Here is a 16832-nt window from a genome sequence, read left to right as displayed (position 1 = left end):
GAATCCCGGACGTCGTCGGTAAACCGCAGCAGACCGTCGTCGACATCGTGACTGCCGTCGGCACCGTGGAACGCTGGATGTGGAAGAAGTACAGCGAGACGCGGTCCATTGAGCAGATGAACCCTACCGATCTGAACCGATACCTGACGGAGTTCTACCCACTGCTGAGACGACCCAATGGAAAGGAATACGATCCTAAATCTCTGACCAACTTCAAGTCACGCCTGGACCGCTTCCTTAAAGAAAACCACTATCCATGCTCCATAAACAAATCGGAAATGTTCGCCACCAGCCAGCAGGCATTCGCCTACAAGAGAAGAGCAATAACGGCCAAGCGCTCCCAAACAAAGGGCCCCATTCCACAAACACCGCCCGGTGACGATTGATCGCGTTGTATTTCCAAAATACATGGATCACGTAGTTTGGGTCGTGTCAGGATTAGGTTATCATTTTACTTTGTACATGAACGAAATAGCCAAAGTAACCATTGCTTTATATTTGGTGAAAAGTTATGAAGCCAGAAAATATACTCAATACGCCTAGTTTGAGAACCGCAGCAAAGAAACTTCTTCTTTGGTGTGTTTTTGATTTTTTTTTGTCCTTTCGTCCATTCTGTTATACCATCACGGCCAGTTAGAATATCCAGACCTTGTTTTTAAGGAGACGCCAAAGAATTGTAGGTAGAATGTACATACAAATTCCATGAATAGTTATTAATTTACTGTATACAGTAATTATATTTGTTAGAGTCATCTATATGACATATGTTTTTGAAACTTAGATGAATATATACTCAATATACTATTGAGGATTCAATCGCCTGTCCAACATGTGCACATGTATGTTATGCAACGAGTTTATTTTAGGGTATATATTATTACAGTTTTTGGATTGTATATTTAACCAGATTTTAAATATTTTAAGCTTAGTTCTCTGTTTTGACCCCTTTTATCACCTTCTGTTAAGGCAGGTCTTTAGAGTCTTTTCATTCTTGACTGAAACTGTAAATTCTTTCCCGTTGTTGGGAACGATATGGCAGTAATATTACCGATGGTGTCATTCAGCAATAATGTCATTCTTATCCTTCGAATTGGGTAAACCGAAAGCTTTTTGTCCACAAGCCGATGTCGCTTACATTATTTTCACGAATGTATAAATGCTTGTATTTTGAATATGACACTGCGGGATGTCAATCAAAATACGTACGCATAGATTGGTGTTCAGGTGTCAGTACTACAAAGTGTCTTAAGGTAATTCAGTTCATGTGAGATTACATGAACCGAATACCAATAAGCCAGCCTTGACTTGTGCTTTAATGGTCTCGGATTAAGCGGATTACAAGCCTGTATATAATGCAATTACTGTTAATCGCCGGCGGGAGTTTTCCCGGAGTGTCATCACCAATGTCTCGACCAAGCCTCTGGTGCTTTTGTGCTGCGGCCTTATGTCTGGGGCTTTGTCAGGTACCTGAATAGGTCCGGTTGTTTCCTGAGCCATTTTTGTCCACATATATAGACCTGACCAAAGTCGGATGAGTGAAATATTCTTTAGTACGACGTTAAACAACGATTAATAAGTAAATAAATCAATACACACGCTTACATAACATTAATTGCATTTCAGATGGCTTTATATAGTCATTAACTTGTGATATGAAGAGTGAGTGAAGACTGTTTACGTCATCTTTTTTTCGCATTTGGACACGATTTGTGCATGCAGCAGTTTTTCCGTGGCGTTTAATTCTGACATCATACTTTATTAACCAAGAAATCAGTCAAACTGCCTACTGAAGTATACAGGAAATTATGGGCGTACGGAGTGAATCTGATTCACCGCACAACGAATTCTAACGAGGTAAACTTTGACAATACGGTTGTGTACATATACTTCTGCGCCAAACTCAGAACTGGGAAGAACTCAAATTGTGGTTAGTATTTTGTTCAGCTGTAAAGAATCAGTGTACAAATTTTTTACTTCCTAGTGCAAAGCATTCAGTCTTGTCACGTTTGATAAATATGGCCCAGGTGTGAAAAGGTTTGTCCTAACAGACTGATACAACTATGAATGATGTAACCACACAAGTTCGAACATTTTAAAAACATGTCCCAGACTCCCTGGCGCCGAATTTTAAACATTGACCAAATACCTTAGTAAAGAAGTGTGTCGTGGCAGCTATGTTTCAGGTAACTTCTTTTGAATCATTACGCCATCCCCGGGTGTGGATTCAGTCTCGTTCTTACCCAAGGAACTTTTAAGATTCCCTTGCCTCGGTGGCTCTCAGGGCCTTAGCCGGAAGCGTGAAGTTCGGTGGAGACGGCTTTTCCCCCCACTAATATGACATACGTTACACGATAGGGAAGGTCGTAAGTAACTTACCAAAGGCGGGAGGTTTATTTCGGGGTTATACACGTTTTTTCCGCTGATTCCGCCGTATAACATTATTCAAATAAATAATAACTTCCACTTTGTAGCCATAGGCTGTGTTAATCAAAGCATTGTTTCTTTAACCCACCCATCGTCTTACTCTATTCTGTTAATTGTGTGAAGTTTTGTTGGTTTTAGCTTTCATGACTGTTTTATATAAATAGAGGTGGAAAGGGGTTACTGTTATGGTGTGAAATTATCTTACGAAAACTTTGATGTCCACTTTTCTACCCATATTGTTGCTTTCTAGACACCTGCTTTGTTGTTTGCATACATTTTCTATGTGTATATATCGAGCGATCTCCAATTACGGTAAACTGTATATACGTGTTATGTTTATTTAGCTTTAAATATCAAGAAAAGTGCCATTCATGCATAGAATAGTGTGTGACGCAGAACTTAACTTCGAATGATGTAGTTTTTCATGATCTTGTTCAGTGATACAAAATGAGTTCCCCGTCGTCGTTCATGTTTCAGTTTTACGCAGAACTTACATTCATAAACGCACATGGCGCATTGATGGTTGAGGCCCGGGGTTTTACGTCCACTTTCATTGTATTGTACAGTAGACAACATATCCCATCATAGCCCCTGTTGATCGTTCCGAATACATTCAAGTGATATGTTAGTTTTTTAATCAGAATTTCTCATCGCAAAACCTTTTGCTTGTCATGCAGAATTGTAACATTTCCGTCGGCCATTTAAAAAGATTCAGAATCGACATTAACTGACTGTTTCCTGGGTTGAACCCTGCAAATTTGGGCACGATGGAGTAAATCTGCCATGCGTAGTGGCTACAAATCCAGCTGAGCCCAAGCATAGACTGGACTTGCCTATCTCTCACACCAGCCAATCAGAACCGATTCTGTATCCTTTCAATTTGTGCTAAAACAGTAGCAATCGGTTAATACAGCATTCGTGTATCACAACAGAGTACTGTACAACCGGTTTGAACCCGTTTCGCCATTTTGCGAGAAGATGTATCCGATTAAGCTTTGTTCACAATGGGTCCTTTAGCAACCTGCGGATGGTCGTGGGTTTTCCCCCGGGCTCTGCCAGGTTTCCTCCCACCATAATCTTGGCTGCCGTCGTATGAGTGAAATATTCTTGAACACGGCGTAAAACTCCAATCAGATAATTGATTAAGTGAGCAACATTATTGTTCATAGTGTACTTTGAAGAAACCAAAGCTTTTATTTTTCAACCACATAGTCTGCCCCATGTCCATTTGTTGCCTGGTGATGGTAATCATAACATTTCCTTGTTAAATAAAACTTCTAATGGAGCAATATACGCAGATGAAACACTGTAAAAGTGAAATACTCCGGAAACCATGGTAACCAGAACAGCTTCCGTCACTCATCAAGATATTGATTTTGTTTTAAATAAAAGTGGATTCAAGATTGAAAAGATATTTTGAACGTGGCTGTTTTTGTTGATTTCTTGTGGATGAGGTTATACAGTCTTAGTCGCATTCAGGAGGCTGCTCTGACTAGGACATTCACGTAACAATTATTATAACAATGTGAGCTCATTTTTCCTGGTGTTTCCCTGTCGACTCTTGTATCAGCCGAACACCGAAAGCGAGGCTGGTGCGAGATCTTGTTCTCCAAAAACGAGAGCTGACACAACATCACGGAGCACACACTGTTATGATGCCATATCTGTGGGATTATATAACTTTTTTTGTCTGTGTGTCAATGCGTCACGAACAGTATTATTGATTCTCTTCATTATTCATGACGGTCTGAACCGAAAATTGGTACATGGTTTCGCCATGAAGAATTACAGAAAAGGCTATAGCATATATTGAATTTCGCTTTCACCCGGCTAGCTGGTTACAGTGCATATACATGTAGACAACAAGGATTCATATATAGGCACGTAAGAAATTAAGTTGGATAAGGTTTGTGATTGGTTTTTAAATTTGTGTAAGATCCATTTCCATTCTTACAAGAATTCCGGCTTGTCTGACATGTACCATCCATACCATCCATGTTCAATGTACCATTTTCCATCCATAGTATGTCGTATTAAATGTGGCGTGTGAGCTTATCCCACCGAGATGGTTCTAAGGCTGAAAATATATTTGGTTGTAACTAAACCTGGCGTTTCCCCTCTCTTCCCCAGCCACCCCAGGCGCCGATGGCCTAATGCCGTGGATGGGGTCGGGCGAAGGCGGAAGTTCGCAACGACAGCATTTGCCCGGATTGTTCAGTATCGATCCATGTCTCCACCCAGTCAGTTACCCGGATCATCTCTCGCATTTCTGCATAAAATCTCGCGTGATGGACGTGCCGGTGAAATGGCAGCACACGACCACTCACATTATCAAGGCGATCAGCACGCTGGAACGCTGGTGGTGGGCGAAGTACGGGGAGGAACGCCAGATAGAAAACATGGACTCCGTGGATTTAAACAGATATCTCGAACAGTTCTTTCCGATTCTAAGGCGTCCATCTGGCGAAGAATACAACAAGGATTCACTGACGAACTTCCGGTCTTATCTCGATCGTTTCTTAAGAGAAAAGGGTTATCCCTACTCAATAAGTAAATCGGTGGAATTTGCAAGCAGCCAAATTGCGTTCACGTCCAAACGCCAGTGGTTGGCCGCACGCGGAAAGTGATGTTTTGTACCTTCTCACACAGTAACATTAAAAAAACTGTTAAAGTGAAGAGATACCGAAAAAGCAGAATTTGGGAACGTTGAAATGGTGTGAAATTTCCTTTGAGTTACCGTCGTATTTGTACTAACAGTGCGGAATCATGTGGCACGTTTATATGGCGCGCGAAAACAACCACGTGTATACGAGTTTATTGTATGGGCACATAACATTACCATGCAGGAAATTTTCTGTGATATTCCACAACTGGACTCATTATATACAACATAGACATGAAAAGAAGAACAGCAACGACAGAGTCATAATGGTCGCACGAAACCGGTGAAACTACTGCCCCGTGTGACTTCACCTCAGTCGCTCTCCTGATGATCAGATTTCCATGTAATGCGTTACGACTTTGATTGGGTGATCTATGCCAATGTCTTGGTTTTTTTAATTCTTGTGTGGCCTAACTGCAATACAGTTCACCAGCTGTCTTCTTGGAGCGCACAAATGCGTGGCTTTATAAAACTACAGTTTCATAATGCGATGGCGGTCAGTTCGAAAATCCAGTAGCCTGCTGTGGTAAGGTCAAAGGTGATAGCTATGAAAACAACTCTTTTTGCGGGTTGAGAGGAAAGCCCGAATTTTGGGCGCTGCGTTTACAATTTGTTCATGGTTGACATCATTTTCAAATATTTCCGACCACTGAATGAACATATGCATAAAATATTAATCACGTGTACTTTTTTTTTATCGTTTTTGACATATGTCTTCATGTTCCGTAAAATCATACTCGTCGATTTAAAGTATCTTTTCTCTCCGAAACTGTATGAAGAGCAACAACAACAATCATTGTCACGTGACCTGTTTAATGTCAGAAAGAATATGTTTACTGGCTAAGACGAATTTTATGGTGTATAATAGACTATGGAACAGCATAGGATTTGAATCAGCCTGGAATTCTTTCCGAACAGCATCCTGTGCGAAGGGTGTAAACTGTGACTATCCCATCAACCTGATAACATAGCACAGCTGATATTTTGCGAAATGTTTTGTCATGTATTTATTTGATTCCCCAACCCGATATATATATATATATATATAGACGCACTGAAGGCGTGTGAGATAAAAAAAATTGTCTAAAGGCAATTATGGTAACGAATATGACTGATTTTACAGGGAGCTGAATGTAGGCGACTCGCTGAAAGAAATAGACTATAATTCTACCCACTTGTTGTCTGAAGTCGTTCACGTAGGTTTTATTGTAAATGAGCTCCCACAGGCCGAACCGTATGATGATTTTGGCCGAAAGCCCACTAACCTTGAGCACTGAGATTGCGAATTAATATAAACAACTTACATGATACAGAGTAAAACCAGAACAGGTACGACAGTGTGACCGTTGGCAAATGGTTAGTCTTAGGCCGTGAAATCGGCATTCCTGTCAATTTAGCTCGGTTAGGGTTTTATTCTAATAGTTCATTTGTATAAATAGTTGAAAAGTCGCTATTTTGAACGTCAATCCAACTCGTTCACAGTTGTTAGCAAGTAGTAGCGAGTCCTTAAAAAGTCTTGGCAACAGAATATTCATAGCGTATACGGCTATTTTGCTATATTGTGTTCTGGTATCATTGAAAAATGTAGGCTGCTTATTCACTGTTGTATGGCACTGATGTCTTTATTAATCTAACTTGTTTTTTAGTTGTTGAAGAGTGAGTGTTAAAGGTTGTTACAGAAAATGAACGATGTGCAATATATACATGATACTCACTTTGTTACTGGTACTCACTTTGTTACTGGTACTCACTTTGTTACTGGTATTCGTATTCGACTTTAAGATTGCGAAGTGTACAGGTGTAGAGGGATACAGCATTTATTCTGACCTTTGCTTTCGTTGCCAGTATTCCCGACTGCTGAGCCCCCTGCAGACGAGGAGGCAGGGCAGGTGCGTGGCGGTCAAGACGACCCCAGCCTCATTTACGCCCTCCCAGCAGGCGGCTACAGTCACCAGGACCCCCAACTCTTCAGTGACTTCACCAGGTTTGACCCTTGTCTTTATCCTCGGGAGTATCCAGCCCGCTTGTCAACGAACAGTATTCGGAAACGCGTCCTGGACGTGCCGAAGAAGTCCGCTCACAGCGCCATGAATATTGTGAACGCCATTAGCACGCTGGAACGCTGGTGGTGGAAAAAGTACGGCGAGGAACGTACTATTGAGGAGATGAGTCCGGATGATTTGAACCGGTACCTGGAGGAGTTCTTCCCGATCCTCCGACGGCCGTCAGGGGGAGAGTACAAACCAGTCTCTCTCACCAACTTCAGGTCGTTCCTCGACCGATTCCTGAAGGAGCACGACTCGCCTTTCACCATCGGCAAATCGCCACAGTTTAGGTCCAGTCAGTACGCTTTTGCTGCCAAACGCCGATGGCTGTTCCAGCAGGAAATGGAAGAAGCCGGCCAAATCACCCAAAGCTTGTAGTTACTGCATAAAACTCTGTCTAAATTAGTTAAAAACTTATACCGTTTAAGACTTTGTTACCGTCTACCACATGGGACTTATGGTTACCATCTGTGACTTATGTTTAGCGCCTAGAACTTATGGTTACCGCTTAGGACTTATGATTACCGCCTAGGACTTATGGTTACTGCCTAGGACTTACGGTCACCACCTAGGATTATGATTACGTCTTAGGACTTAATGGTTACCGCCTAGGACATGGTTACTGCCATGCGGGAGAATTACGTTGATTGCATTTAAAGCCGAGGATGTAAAGCTACATTTACATTCGGATCAAAAACTGTCCTAGTGAAAGTATTTTATTAGAAGCTAAATCCTCAACTCATGCTAGTATGGAACGAATATTTTCATCGGATGGTTGGAAATTTATCTAAAAGGCGTCAGAGAAGTTGACTTTTGGAGAAACTGAATTTGTAGAGAATTTGAATGTTTCATAAAAAGATTTTGTTACTGATTTGAACCGAATGCAGGGTAAATTGTGGTTTTGTAGAGGTAGAGTGTCTTGTTTATTTTATAAATTCAAAGTTTTTTTTTCAAAGCTGTTAAATTCCTTTTTTTCTTGGGTCATTATGTTTAGGCTGTTAAGTTACTTCCAGGTGGAAACCGTTACAGATAGCTTTTGGACTTTTTCCTATATGGCTTCTCTTTACGAAATGTAATTTAGGGATAAATTTGGCGACGAGTTTTCCTGTTCTATCAACTGTGGCGTGCAGTTTGCGTTAGTCTGAGTTCGTGGAGCGTGTGTTGCCTTATAGGATTTTATGTAGCAGTAGTAACATATTGATATGTCACAACGCCTGATACGTGGAGCGTATCCAAACGGGTCATCATAAGTATTAAAAGCTCCATCTTCGTCTATGATCAGTTCGATATCAGATACTCTAACTGCTCTAGAGTAGTATGAGTTTAAGTTTAAGAGTCATAGTCGGAGAAAATGATAGGTCATTGTTGAAAAATATGTTAGATCTTATCTTATGTTTTAGGTGCTAACAGTATCTTTGATCACGTGAGTTTAGCGGTTTTTGGTTTGCTTATAATTGTATCATTGTACCTAAAGTAATTATGACCCCTTTTTGTCGATCGTACACTTGCCGTGTCAACCGTGCAGTTGCCGTGTTGACCTTGGAGATCCCATATATATATATATATATATATATATATATATATATATATATATATATATATATATATATATATGCACCTATTCTGATATCTGATTTCGTTTTGGTAGATAGGGTTACCATGTTTGTTCATCTTATGAATAAAAGGTTACACAACAACAGGGCTTTTTTTAAACCAAAGAAAACAACGACAGCTTTACTCCTCTTTTCGAATTCAACTTGTACATTTCCATGTCATTTATCATTTAGCGCAGATCTGTATGTCCTCTTTTTCGATTGCGTCCTCTATTTTTGTTTGACTTGGTTTTGTTCGCTGCTGTTGACATTTTATGCTTCCAAGTTACACCCTAAATACACCCTAAGGATTCCTTCGTCGTCATATGGCTGAAAAATTGTTGATTACTTCGTTAAACCCGAAGCACTCACTCACCTACTCAGTACAAAAAGGCCTTTATTCGTGTATTTCTCTGCAAAATCATCTAGAATACCACCGCTTTCACTGTTTTTCGAGGCCGTGATGACAAAATGTTTGTCAACAAGTATGAAATCCGTTGGAGATCACTGTCATTCCACCAATGTGGTACGCCTATTCAGATCGCTGTTCGTTAGGTGTCAGTAAAGGTCAGTAGGTGACCTTATGCCACACAGTCATATCTTCCCACAAAATCTTTTTGTTCATTGGCACAACGCAGATTTACTTGAAACGTGTACAGTGTACAGTTCACTTGAAATGTGTACAGTATCCAGTTCACTTGATACGTGTACAGCATACAGTGACTTGGAACGTATACATTGTACAATTCACTTGAAGCGTGTACAGAGTACAATTCACTTGAAGCGTGTACAATTCACTTAAAACGCTTACAGTGTGCAATGCACTTTAAACTTGTAGAGTGTACAATTAGCTTGAAAGATGTACAATAGCTTGATGAGCGTTACAAGTCAAGGGCATGCAGAGTATCTGGGAAAAGCTTTTGGCGGTCAGACTGCCTCTTTGAACTACAGTGCCCGTGATAAATGGGAATAGATATAGCATTTGCTTTTTGAACGAAGCCCGATCGCTGATACCAGATTATCTTTGTGTCTAGTGCACTATCGTTACGATCTGTCTAGAAACATCCAGCTAGTTCGTTTCAAACGCTGTCAATGGTCTAGTTAGAATTCCAAGAGGTGGAGGTTTAAGTATTTTGTGTGTTACATGTCTAAATATTTCACAGTTTGCTGCAGAAAATTGCGCAACAGCATACCCTGGCCAATTTGTACAATCAAATCGGTTACTGCAAAGATATCAAAAACTTTCATTAGAAAACCAAGTTTCTAAACGCAAGTTCTGAACCAGTCACATAACCGATAACACTCCCAACTCGATTGCCTATTTATTTGTACGTTCGTAATGATGTAGATATGTCATTCTCTTAGTTTATCACAGTTTTATGCTTACCGTGTCTCTGATTGGATGTTTTGGTTAAACCGTTAAACCACCCGTACCCCAGAAACGGCACAGCAGAATCTCACAGAGAGGAGAATTTATTGCCGTCTTTGTGGAGTCTTTACTGATGGCTAAGGATTCATGCATGTACCCATAGCTCTACCCTCACAGGCTGCACCATGATACCATCAGACGAGTTCCCAAATGGCTTCGAACGTCTCACAACCATCACCACTCCACAACCATCACCACTGCGGTCAGTACGCTAAAACGTTGGGACTAGAAGTTCAAGGAGAAGCGTCCCATAAAACGCCCGTCACCCGCAGAGCTGGATTTCTATCTGTGTCGATTTATCCCCATTCTGAAGCGACCCACCCGTGAAGAGCACATTCCGACTTCTCTGACGGATTTTCGAATGGATTTAGATTATTTGCTCAGGTTAAATCAGTATCCCTTGTCCATCTGCCAGTCCAGAGAGTTCTGTAGGAGTCAAGCAGTGTATCGAGAAAAGCAAAGATGGCTTGTTAAATGGGCCGAGGTTTCTAAGCTTAACTCGGATCATATTTGTATCTAGCCTAACCCAATGCAGAAGGTGAGCGAAATCCGCTTACCGTTGGTATTAAGCTATCATCTGTACCATATGTCTATAGTATACATTAGACGTATTTATGTGTCTTATCAGTGTGGTCGCTGGGAGTTCAAGTCTACCACATGCTTACTTCTCTCCGGTCGTACGTGGAAATGTCTGCCGATCTGTGGATTGTTTTCCGGTTCCCTGCCCGATTTCTTCCCACTAAAATGCTGGCCGCTGTCGTATATGAGTGAAATGTTATTGAGAATGGCGTAAATCACCAATCAATTCGAGGCAAAGAAAACACTAACACGAAGTATGTGTCAGACGAAAGACCGTTAAAAACTGTCCAGGAAACAGTTGGATTTATTTTTTTTTTTTTTTACAATTTGTTGGACTTTTTTGACCACGATGAGACGCGTGGCGTCACATACGCTTGTTGCTATATCTCATCAGTCAAAATACATATACGTATAGACGTAGGAAACGAATAATTTCAGGCAAAAAGTATAGATGTGACTTAAGTGATACCTCCTGGGTTACAACAGACCACTCTAGAATCTGATCTTTTAACACAATTTTACTCGGTCAGAAAAATTCTGAAAAAATAAATTCAACAATTTTTCTGGACAGTTTTTAATGGTCTGTCATATGATATATGCTTCATTTTAGAGTGATCTTTGCCTTTAAATAAGTGAAGTACTCATTTTTCTGTTTCTTCTTCACTAGAGGGGAAACTGATGCAATTTATTTAAATGTTAAGTATCCATATATGAGAATTAAAATATTTGTTTTTATTCTTGTGTTAGTTTTCAGGGAAGTCAAATAGTTATCTGTAGTGTTAATTTGGATTGTAGTCTTGTGAAGAATTACTCTCAGGGAAAGTCAAAATAGCTGTAAGATATGTTACGTTGGTTAGAATTCTCCATGAGATTCATATGGCATCACACAGTGACAAGCAAAATAGGTGACACGAAAAACGTCATTTGTTTTCAGCAGGAATTGTGATGTTGTGTTACCAGAAACAACTTCTCTAAGGTTGACGCAATATTTCACAGGAAGATAATGGTGGACTCTTCAGAGTCCCGAGCATGACCGTTGGAAGTTTGATACATATATATTTTTATGAGGAATTACTCTCAAATAAAGTCAAAATGAACGTAAAATATGCATGTTATGTTAGTTATGTTTAAGCCGTTGTTTGGCAATTTCGTTGACGTTTATTATATTGTTGGTTGGTTAGCGCCTAGCGCAGCGTAATAACCCAGGGGCCTCTCACCAATGCGACCGCTGTAGGTTCAAGTCCAGCTAATGCTGGCTCGTGATTTGCAATCTTGATAACTATGGATTTCTGAAACAGGCTGTATGTTAATACGCTGTATTGAGTGTTGAATCTAAATGTTTACTAATGTTGATAATTAGTTTTCATTTCGAAAGATACCAAGTTAGTATTATGTTATGTTGTGTGTCATAATAGTTGTATATTATTCTTTGGTTTCAACAGAAAATCATGAATCCATAAAATCCATGTTCTTTTTTATCAAGCGTGATTTTCAAGCTCAACCTGCGGATGGCTGCGGGTTTCCCCTGGGCTCTGCTCGGTTTCCACCCACCATAATGCTGGCCGCCGTGGTATAAGTGAAATATTCTTGAGTACGGCGTAACACACCAATCAAATAAATAAATAAATAAATAATTTTCAAGCTTGAGAATGAGTTATCTTTCCTTAGACAACAGTCTCAAAGCACTGTGTCTGTCGCTCATCCTCAGTTGTTCTGTATGGTTTAATAATCCATTCATGAAGCAAGCTCTTTGCAAAGGTGTTGGTGGTGTAGGAAATGTTTAAACGTCAGCTCAAACAACTTTGATATAGATGAGTTTAACTGCAATAGTGTGAAGAAGCCCAACTTATCATGTCATTCATCCGTTCAACTTTCTTTTACTTAAATGTAATTATGTTTTATGTATGGGAAGAGAAGTGACACTAGCAATTGCAAGGGTGTGGATATTCTTCCGAAAACTTCGATTTGAATAAATAACGACGTGAATGATTTAACCCTCATTCCATCGTTGATGTATTTCTCGATTGATGATCACTATATTGCACAGTTATTTAAAGGTGGAGGAAACATAAAAATGACATAAAGTTCAGATGAAAGAGTGCGAAAAGTTATTCCTAAATGTGGTCTTTTTACCCGATTTTTCCTTAAGGAGAAAAAGACACTTGAAAATAATTTTTGTATGGTGGGTATTTGGGACCACCTTTTGGTATTTATCGTCTTTGTTTAATGATGTCATAAATGAGGATGTAACACAGGTTTAATAAATATTTTTGCACTAGAATTTGTTCTTTTCACCTAACAAATGTATTAAACCTCAATTTGGATCATATATTTTAGATATGTACATAAATATTTTATAATTTCGATATAAACAACAAATTTACATTCAAATAGATTTATTAGGCAAGCATCACATCCTTATTTAGAACATTATTATGCAACAACGATAAATACCAAAAATTGGTCCCAAACACCCACCATACAAAAATATTTTCAAATACCCCTTTCTCTTGAAAAAAAAAATCCCCCCCCCAAAATAAAAGATCATATTTGCGAATAAGTTTTGACGCTCCTTCATCTGATTGTGGCATCATTTCTATGTTTTCTTCTCCTTTAAATGGAAAGCAAATAAGCCCGCACCTATGTATTGGCTGGTTTGACTGTTTCTTCGAACCGTTACCGCATAAAATAATTCGAGGCCATATAATCTGTTGGTTATTCCTACATTTTACAATGGAGTTTTTCGTGCGGCTGGTGACGTATTGTCCACAATTTACTACAGAACTACGATCATTTACACGGGAATATGTATAATTATCTTAGTCATGCTAGAATGTATTCTGATTTAGCAAAAAAGATTTTAAGATGTTTACAATTTGTAGCCTCCATCATATCATAGCGTGGCTCGACAAATGACTGTTAAGTGCAACGTAAAACCCGAAATACACATATATATCAGATCATTGTTATATTGTACAGTGGGTTATGGTTTCCATGCCTGCTAATACCTATGAATGTATGTCTGGAAACGAATATCGGTTGAAAAAGTATTCCCTTGGGTTGCTTGAAAAAGCAACCCATTTCAATGAAGTTGTAAAATGTTTGTTGCATTTAAAACATGTTTCTGTCAGTTTTGGGTATATACCTCAAGCGCCTTTGACAAAACTTAAACACATCTCACGTCTGAAGTGAACGAGTTCTTTTCTGAATATTTTTAATATTTTTTTTTTTCTTATCTGTAAATATTGTTTATTTGTTTGGTCTAGCACAAGTGTGAGTTCTTTTAAAATATGTTTCGTTTCCTCTCATAAAACTGTTAATTCTTCCAACTTGCGTTTAAATGTATCTCAGGCAAGGTTGAGTTCTTCCCCAGTTGAGTTCATTTTTGGTTTGGTTTTTTTGTTTTGCCTTTTACCGAAATAGAAGTTCTGCCAAAGAATGTGAAAACTGACAAGGCTATGCTGCTTTCTCTGTCTAAAAACAAAATTTGAGCTTAAGGTTTACACTTGTTTTCCACTGTAGAAAGTGTGGCTTCTGAGAAATTAAGTTTCTTATCTTTTCTCGAAGTGTAAGTTCCTTCTTGTCATGTGAGTTTTTTTTCAAGCTATGTATCGTTTTATCTCACGGAAGTGAGTTCTACCAATTTACGTTTCGTTTAATCTTACTGAAGTGTAAGCTCTTTCTAGTTATATAAGTTCTTCCATGTCATGTTTCGTGTTATCTCACTGATGTGTAATTTCTTCCATGTCATGTTTCGTGTTATCTCATTGATGTGTGAGTTCTTCCATGTCATGTTTCGTGTTATCTCACTGATGTGTGAGTTCTTCCATGTCATGTTTCGTGTTATCTCACTGATGTGTGAGTTCTTCCAAGTTATGTGAGTTCTTTGATTGTCATGTTTCGTGTTATCTCACTCATGTGTGAGTTCTTTGATTGTCATGTTTCGTGTTATCTCACTGATGTGTGAGTTCTTCCATGTCATGTTTCGTGTTTTCTCACTGATGTGTGAGTTCTTCCAAGTTATGTGAGTTCTTTGATTGTCATGTTTCGTGTTATCTCACTGATATGTGAGTTCTTCAATGTCATGTTTCGTGTTATCTCACTGATGTGTGAGTTCTTCCATGTGATGTTTCGTGTTATCTCACTGATGTGTGAGTTATTCCATGTGATGTATCGTGTTATCTCACTGATGTGCGAGTTCTTCCAAGTTATGTGAATTCTTCAAATTATGTTTAGGGAAACATAAGTTCTTTCAGATTATCTGAATTCTTCTATGCCATGTCTCGTTTTATCTCACGTTAGTGAGAGCTCTTCCAAGTTATCTGAGTTCCTCTAAATTATTTTTCGTTTGACTTTTCGTGTTCCTCCAAGCTATCTTAGTTGTTTTCAAATATTACGGATATGACGTTAAGCCATAAACATTCATTAGTAGTTTTTAACTTATGTTTCGTTTTTCTCACGTAAAAGAATTTTTCAAGGTTTTTTGACCTTTTCTGTATAAAAGGGTTAACTCCTGTGAGTTATGTTACATATCATTTTAGGAAGAGTTCATGCAGATTGTAATAATTTTCCACCCATAAAAATGTGAACATTTAGTAAACCTGTTATTATGCCTGGTAGTACGTTACATGAGCTTTATAGGAATTACTGTCATCATTGTCCCAGTACTGGGGTTACAACATGCGGGGTGTCTTTCTACAACTATGCTAAATGGACATTGTATCTGGTAGTCGATTATGACAAACATCGCAGTATTAATATCATAGAATATGGCTGTTATTTACCTCTCTTTGATTCTTCTGGTATATATCACCTTCCATTTTCGGTTAGAGCATTTCGATGTGTTATAGAATTTTCTTTTAGCCACGACATGGGTGACTTTCTGCTGGTGTACAGTATAATGACAACAGCTATAGTAATTGTCACCTGCAGTAAGAAATTGACAGGAGCGTGTGAACTTTTACAATTTACTTAATACCGCTTAATTTTCCACCTTGCAGACCATGTGCGAGGTCCAGGATTCAAGATGTTTCCACCCGAAGGCGTGGGGCCCCAGTTTCCTGTTGGCCAGTCGTTACCAGGACAAGTTTTACCGGAACGCTTCAACAACCGTAGCATCCGTGCTCGGATTGTGAACGTCTCTCAGAAGCCAGATCAAACCATCGGGAACCTTGTCAGCGCCGTGGGAACCCTGGAACGCTGGATGTGGAAGAAGCACGGAGAGGAGCGTCTCATTGAGGACATGCCCGTGGAAGTCTTGGATAGTTACCTTGTGGGCTTCTTCACTCACATCAAGAAGCCGGACGGGCGAGACTACAGTTCGGAGTCCTTGCTGAACCTTCGAGGCTTCCTGGAAAGATTTCTCAGGGAGAAAGGTTACCCTTCGTCCATATCCAAATCAGCAGTTTTCTCCAGGAGCCAGACGGCATTTAAACAGCGCAGGCGCAAACTGTCACCGGTTCCCAGGCCAGAGAATCGGCTTGTGTTTCCGCATTCTATCCCTGACGCCAGTTGGAGACAGTTTAGCTCGGTGACCGCTTCCCTTCGTTCTGTTACATGTACCAATGCAGATGACGTGAAGAAAACATCAACGCAAGCAAACGAAAAGACGTTGAACTCAGACACTCATTGAATATTCTTTGGAAGAAAAGTCCATTTACAAAGTAAACTTGGACATAATAGAAATTGTTTTTTTTCGAATTTATAAAAAAAGTAGAACGTTGTTAAGAATGTTTTGTATATTGTTCTCATGCAAATGTTTGAGAAAACTTTGTTAGCTGTCGTGAAAACCTTGTTAGCTGTCGTGAAAACCTTGTTATGTGGTGTGTGACAATGCTCAGGTAAACAAGTAGATATCATTTATGAGTTTGTCTCTGTAGGGCACATTATCAATTGACACATATTCGAATTGTAGTATATTTGTCACCAGAAGCATACATGCCTGTACTAGACATGTACACAGGGAAGACAGGCTTTGAAGTCAGTATTTTATCACTATTAGTCGTGTGAAAACACGTTGTGAAGTCATTACGATAACTTCAACACTTAGCCATGGGAAAACACCTTGTGATGTCATTATGATAATTTAACACTTAGCCATG

The 16832-nt window shown here is 39.4% G+C and overlaps 1 protein-coding gene across 1 annotated transcript in view; it reads left to right on the top strand.

Moving 5' to 3' along the window:
- Window positions 1-16363, top strand: part of LOC135463325 (uncharacterized) — a 55086-nt gene extending 38723 nt beyond the window's left edge. The window contains exon 4 of the mRNA XM_064740585.1: window positions 15732-16363. Within this exon, the coding sequence (XP_064596655.1) occupies window positions 15732-16363 (632 nt within the window). The remainder of the gene's footprint in view (window positions 1-15731) is intronic.
- The last annotated feature ends 469 nt before the right edge of the window (window positions 16364-16832 follow it).

This window comes from Liolophura sinensis, chromosome 3 (assembly GCF_032854445.1).
Source record: "Liolophura sinensis isolate JHLJ2023 chromosome 3, CUHK_Ljap_v2, whole genome shotgun sequence".
NCBI classification, from domain to species: Eukaryota; Metazoa; Mollusca; class Polyplacophora; order Chitonida; family Chitonidae; genus Liolophura; species Liolophura sinensis.
The sequence above is the reverse complement of the archived record's forward strand: the minus strand, read 5'-3'. Positions and strand labels throughout refer to the sequence as shown.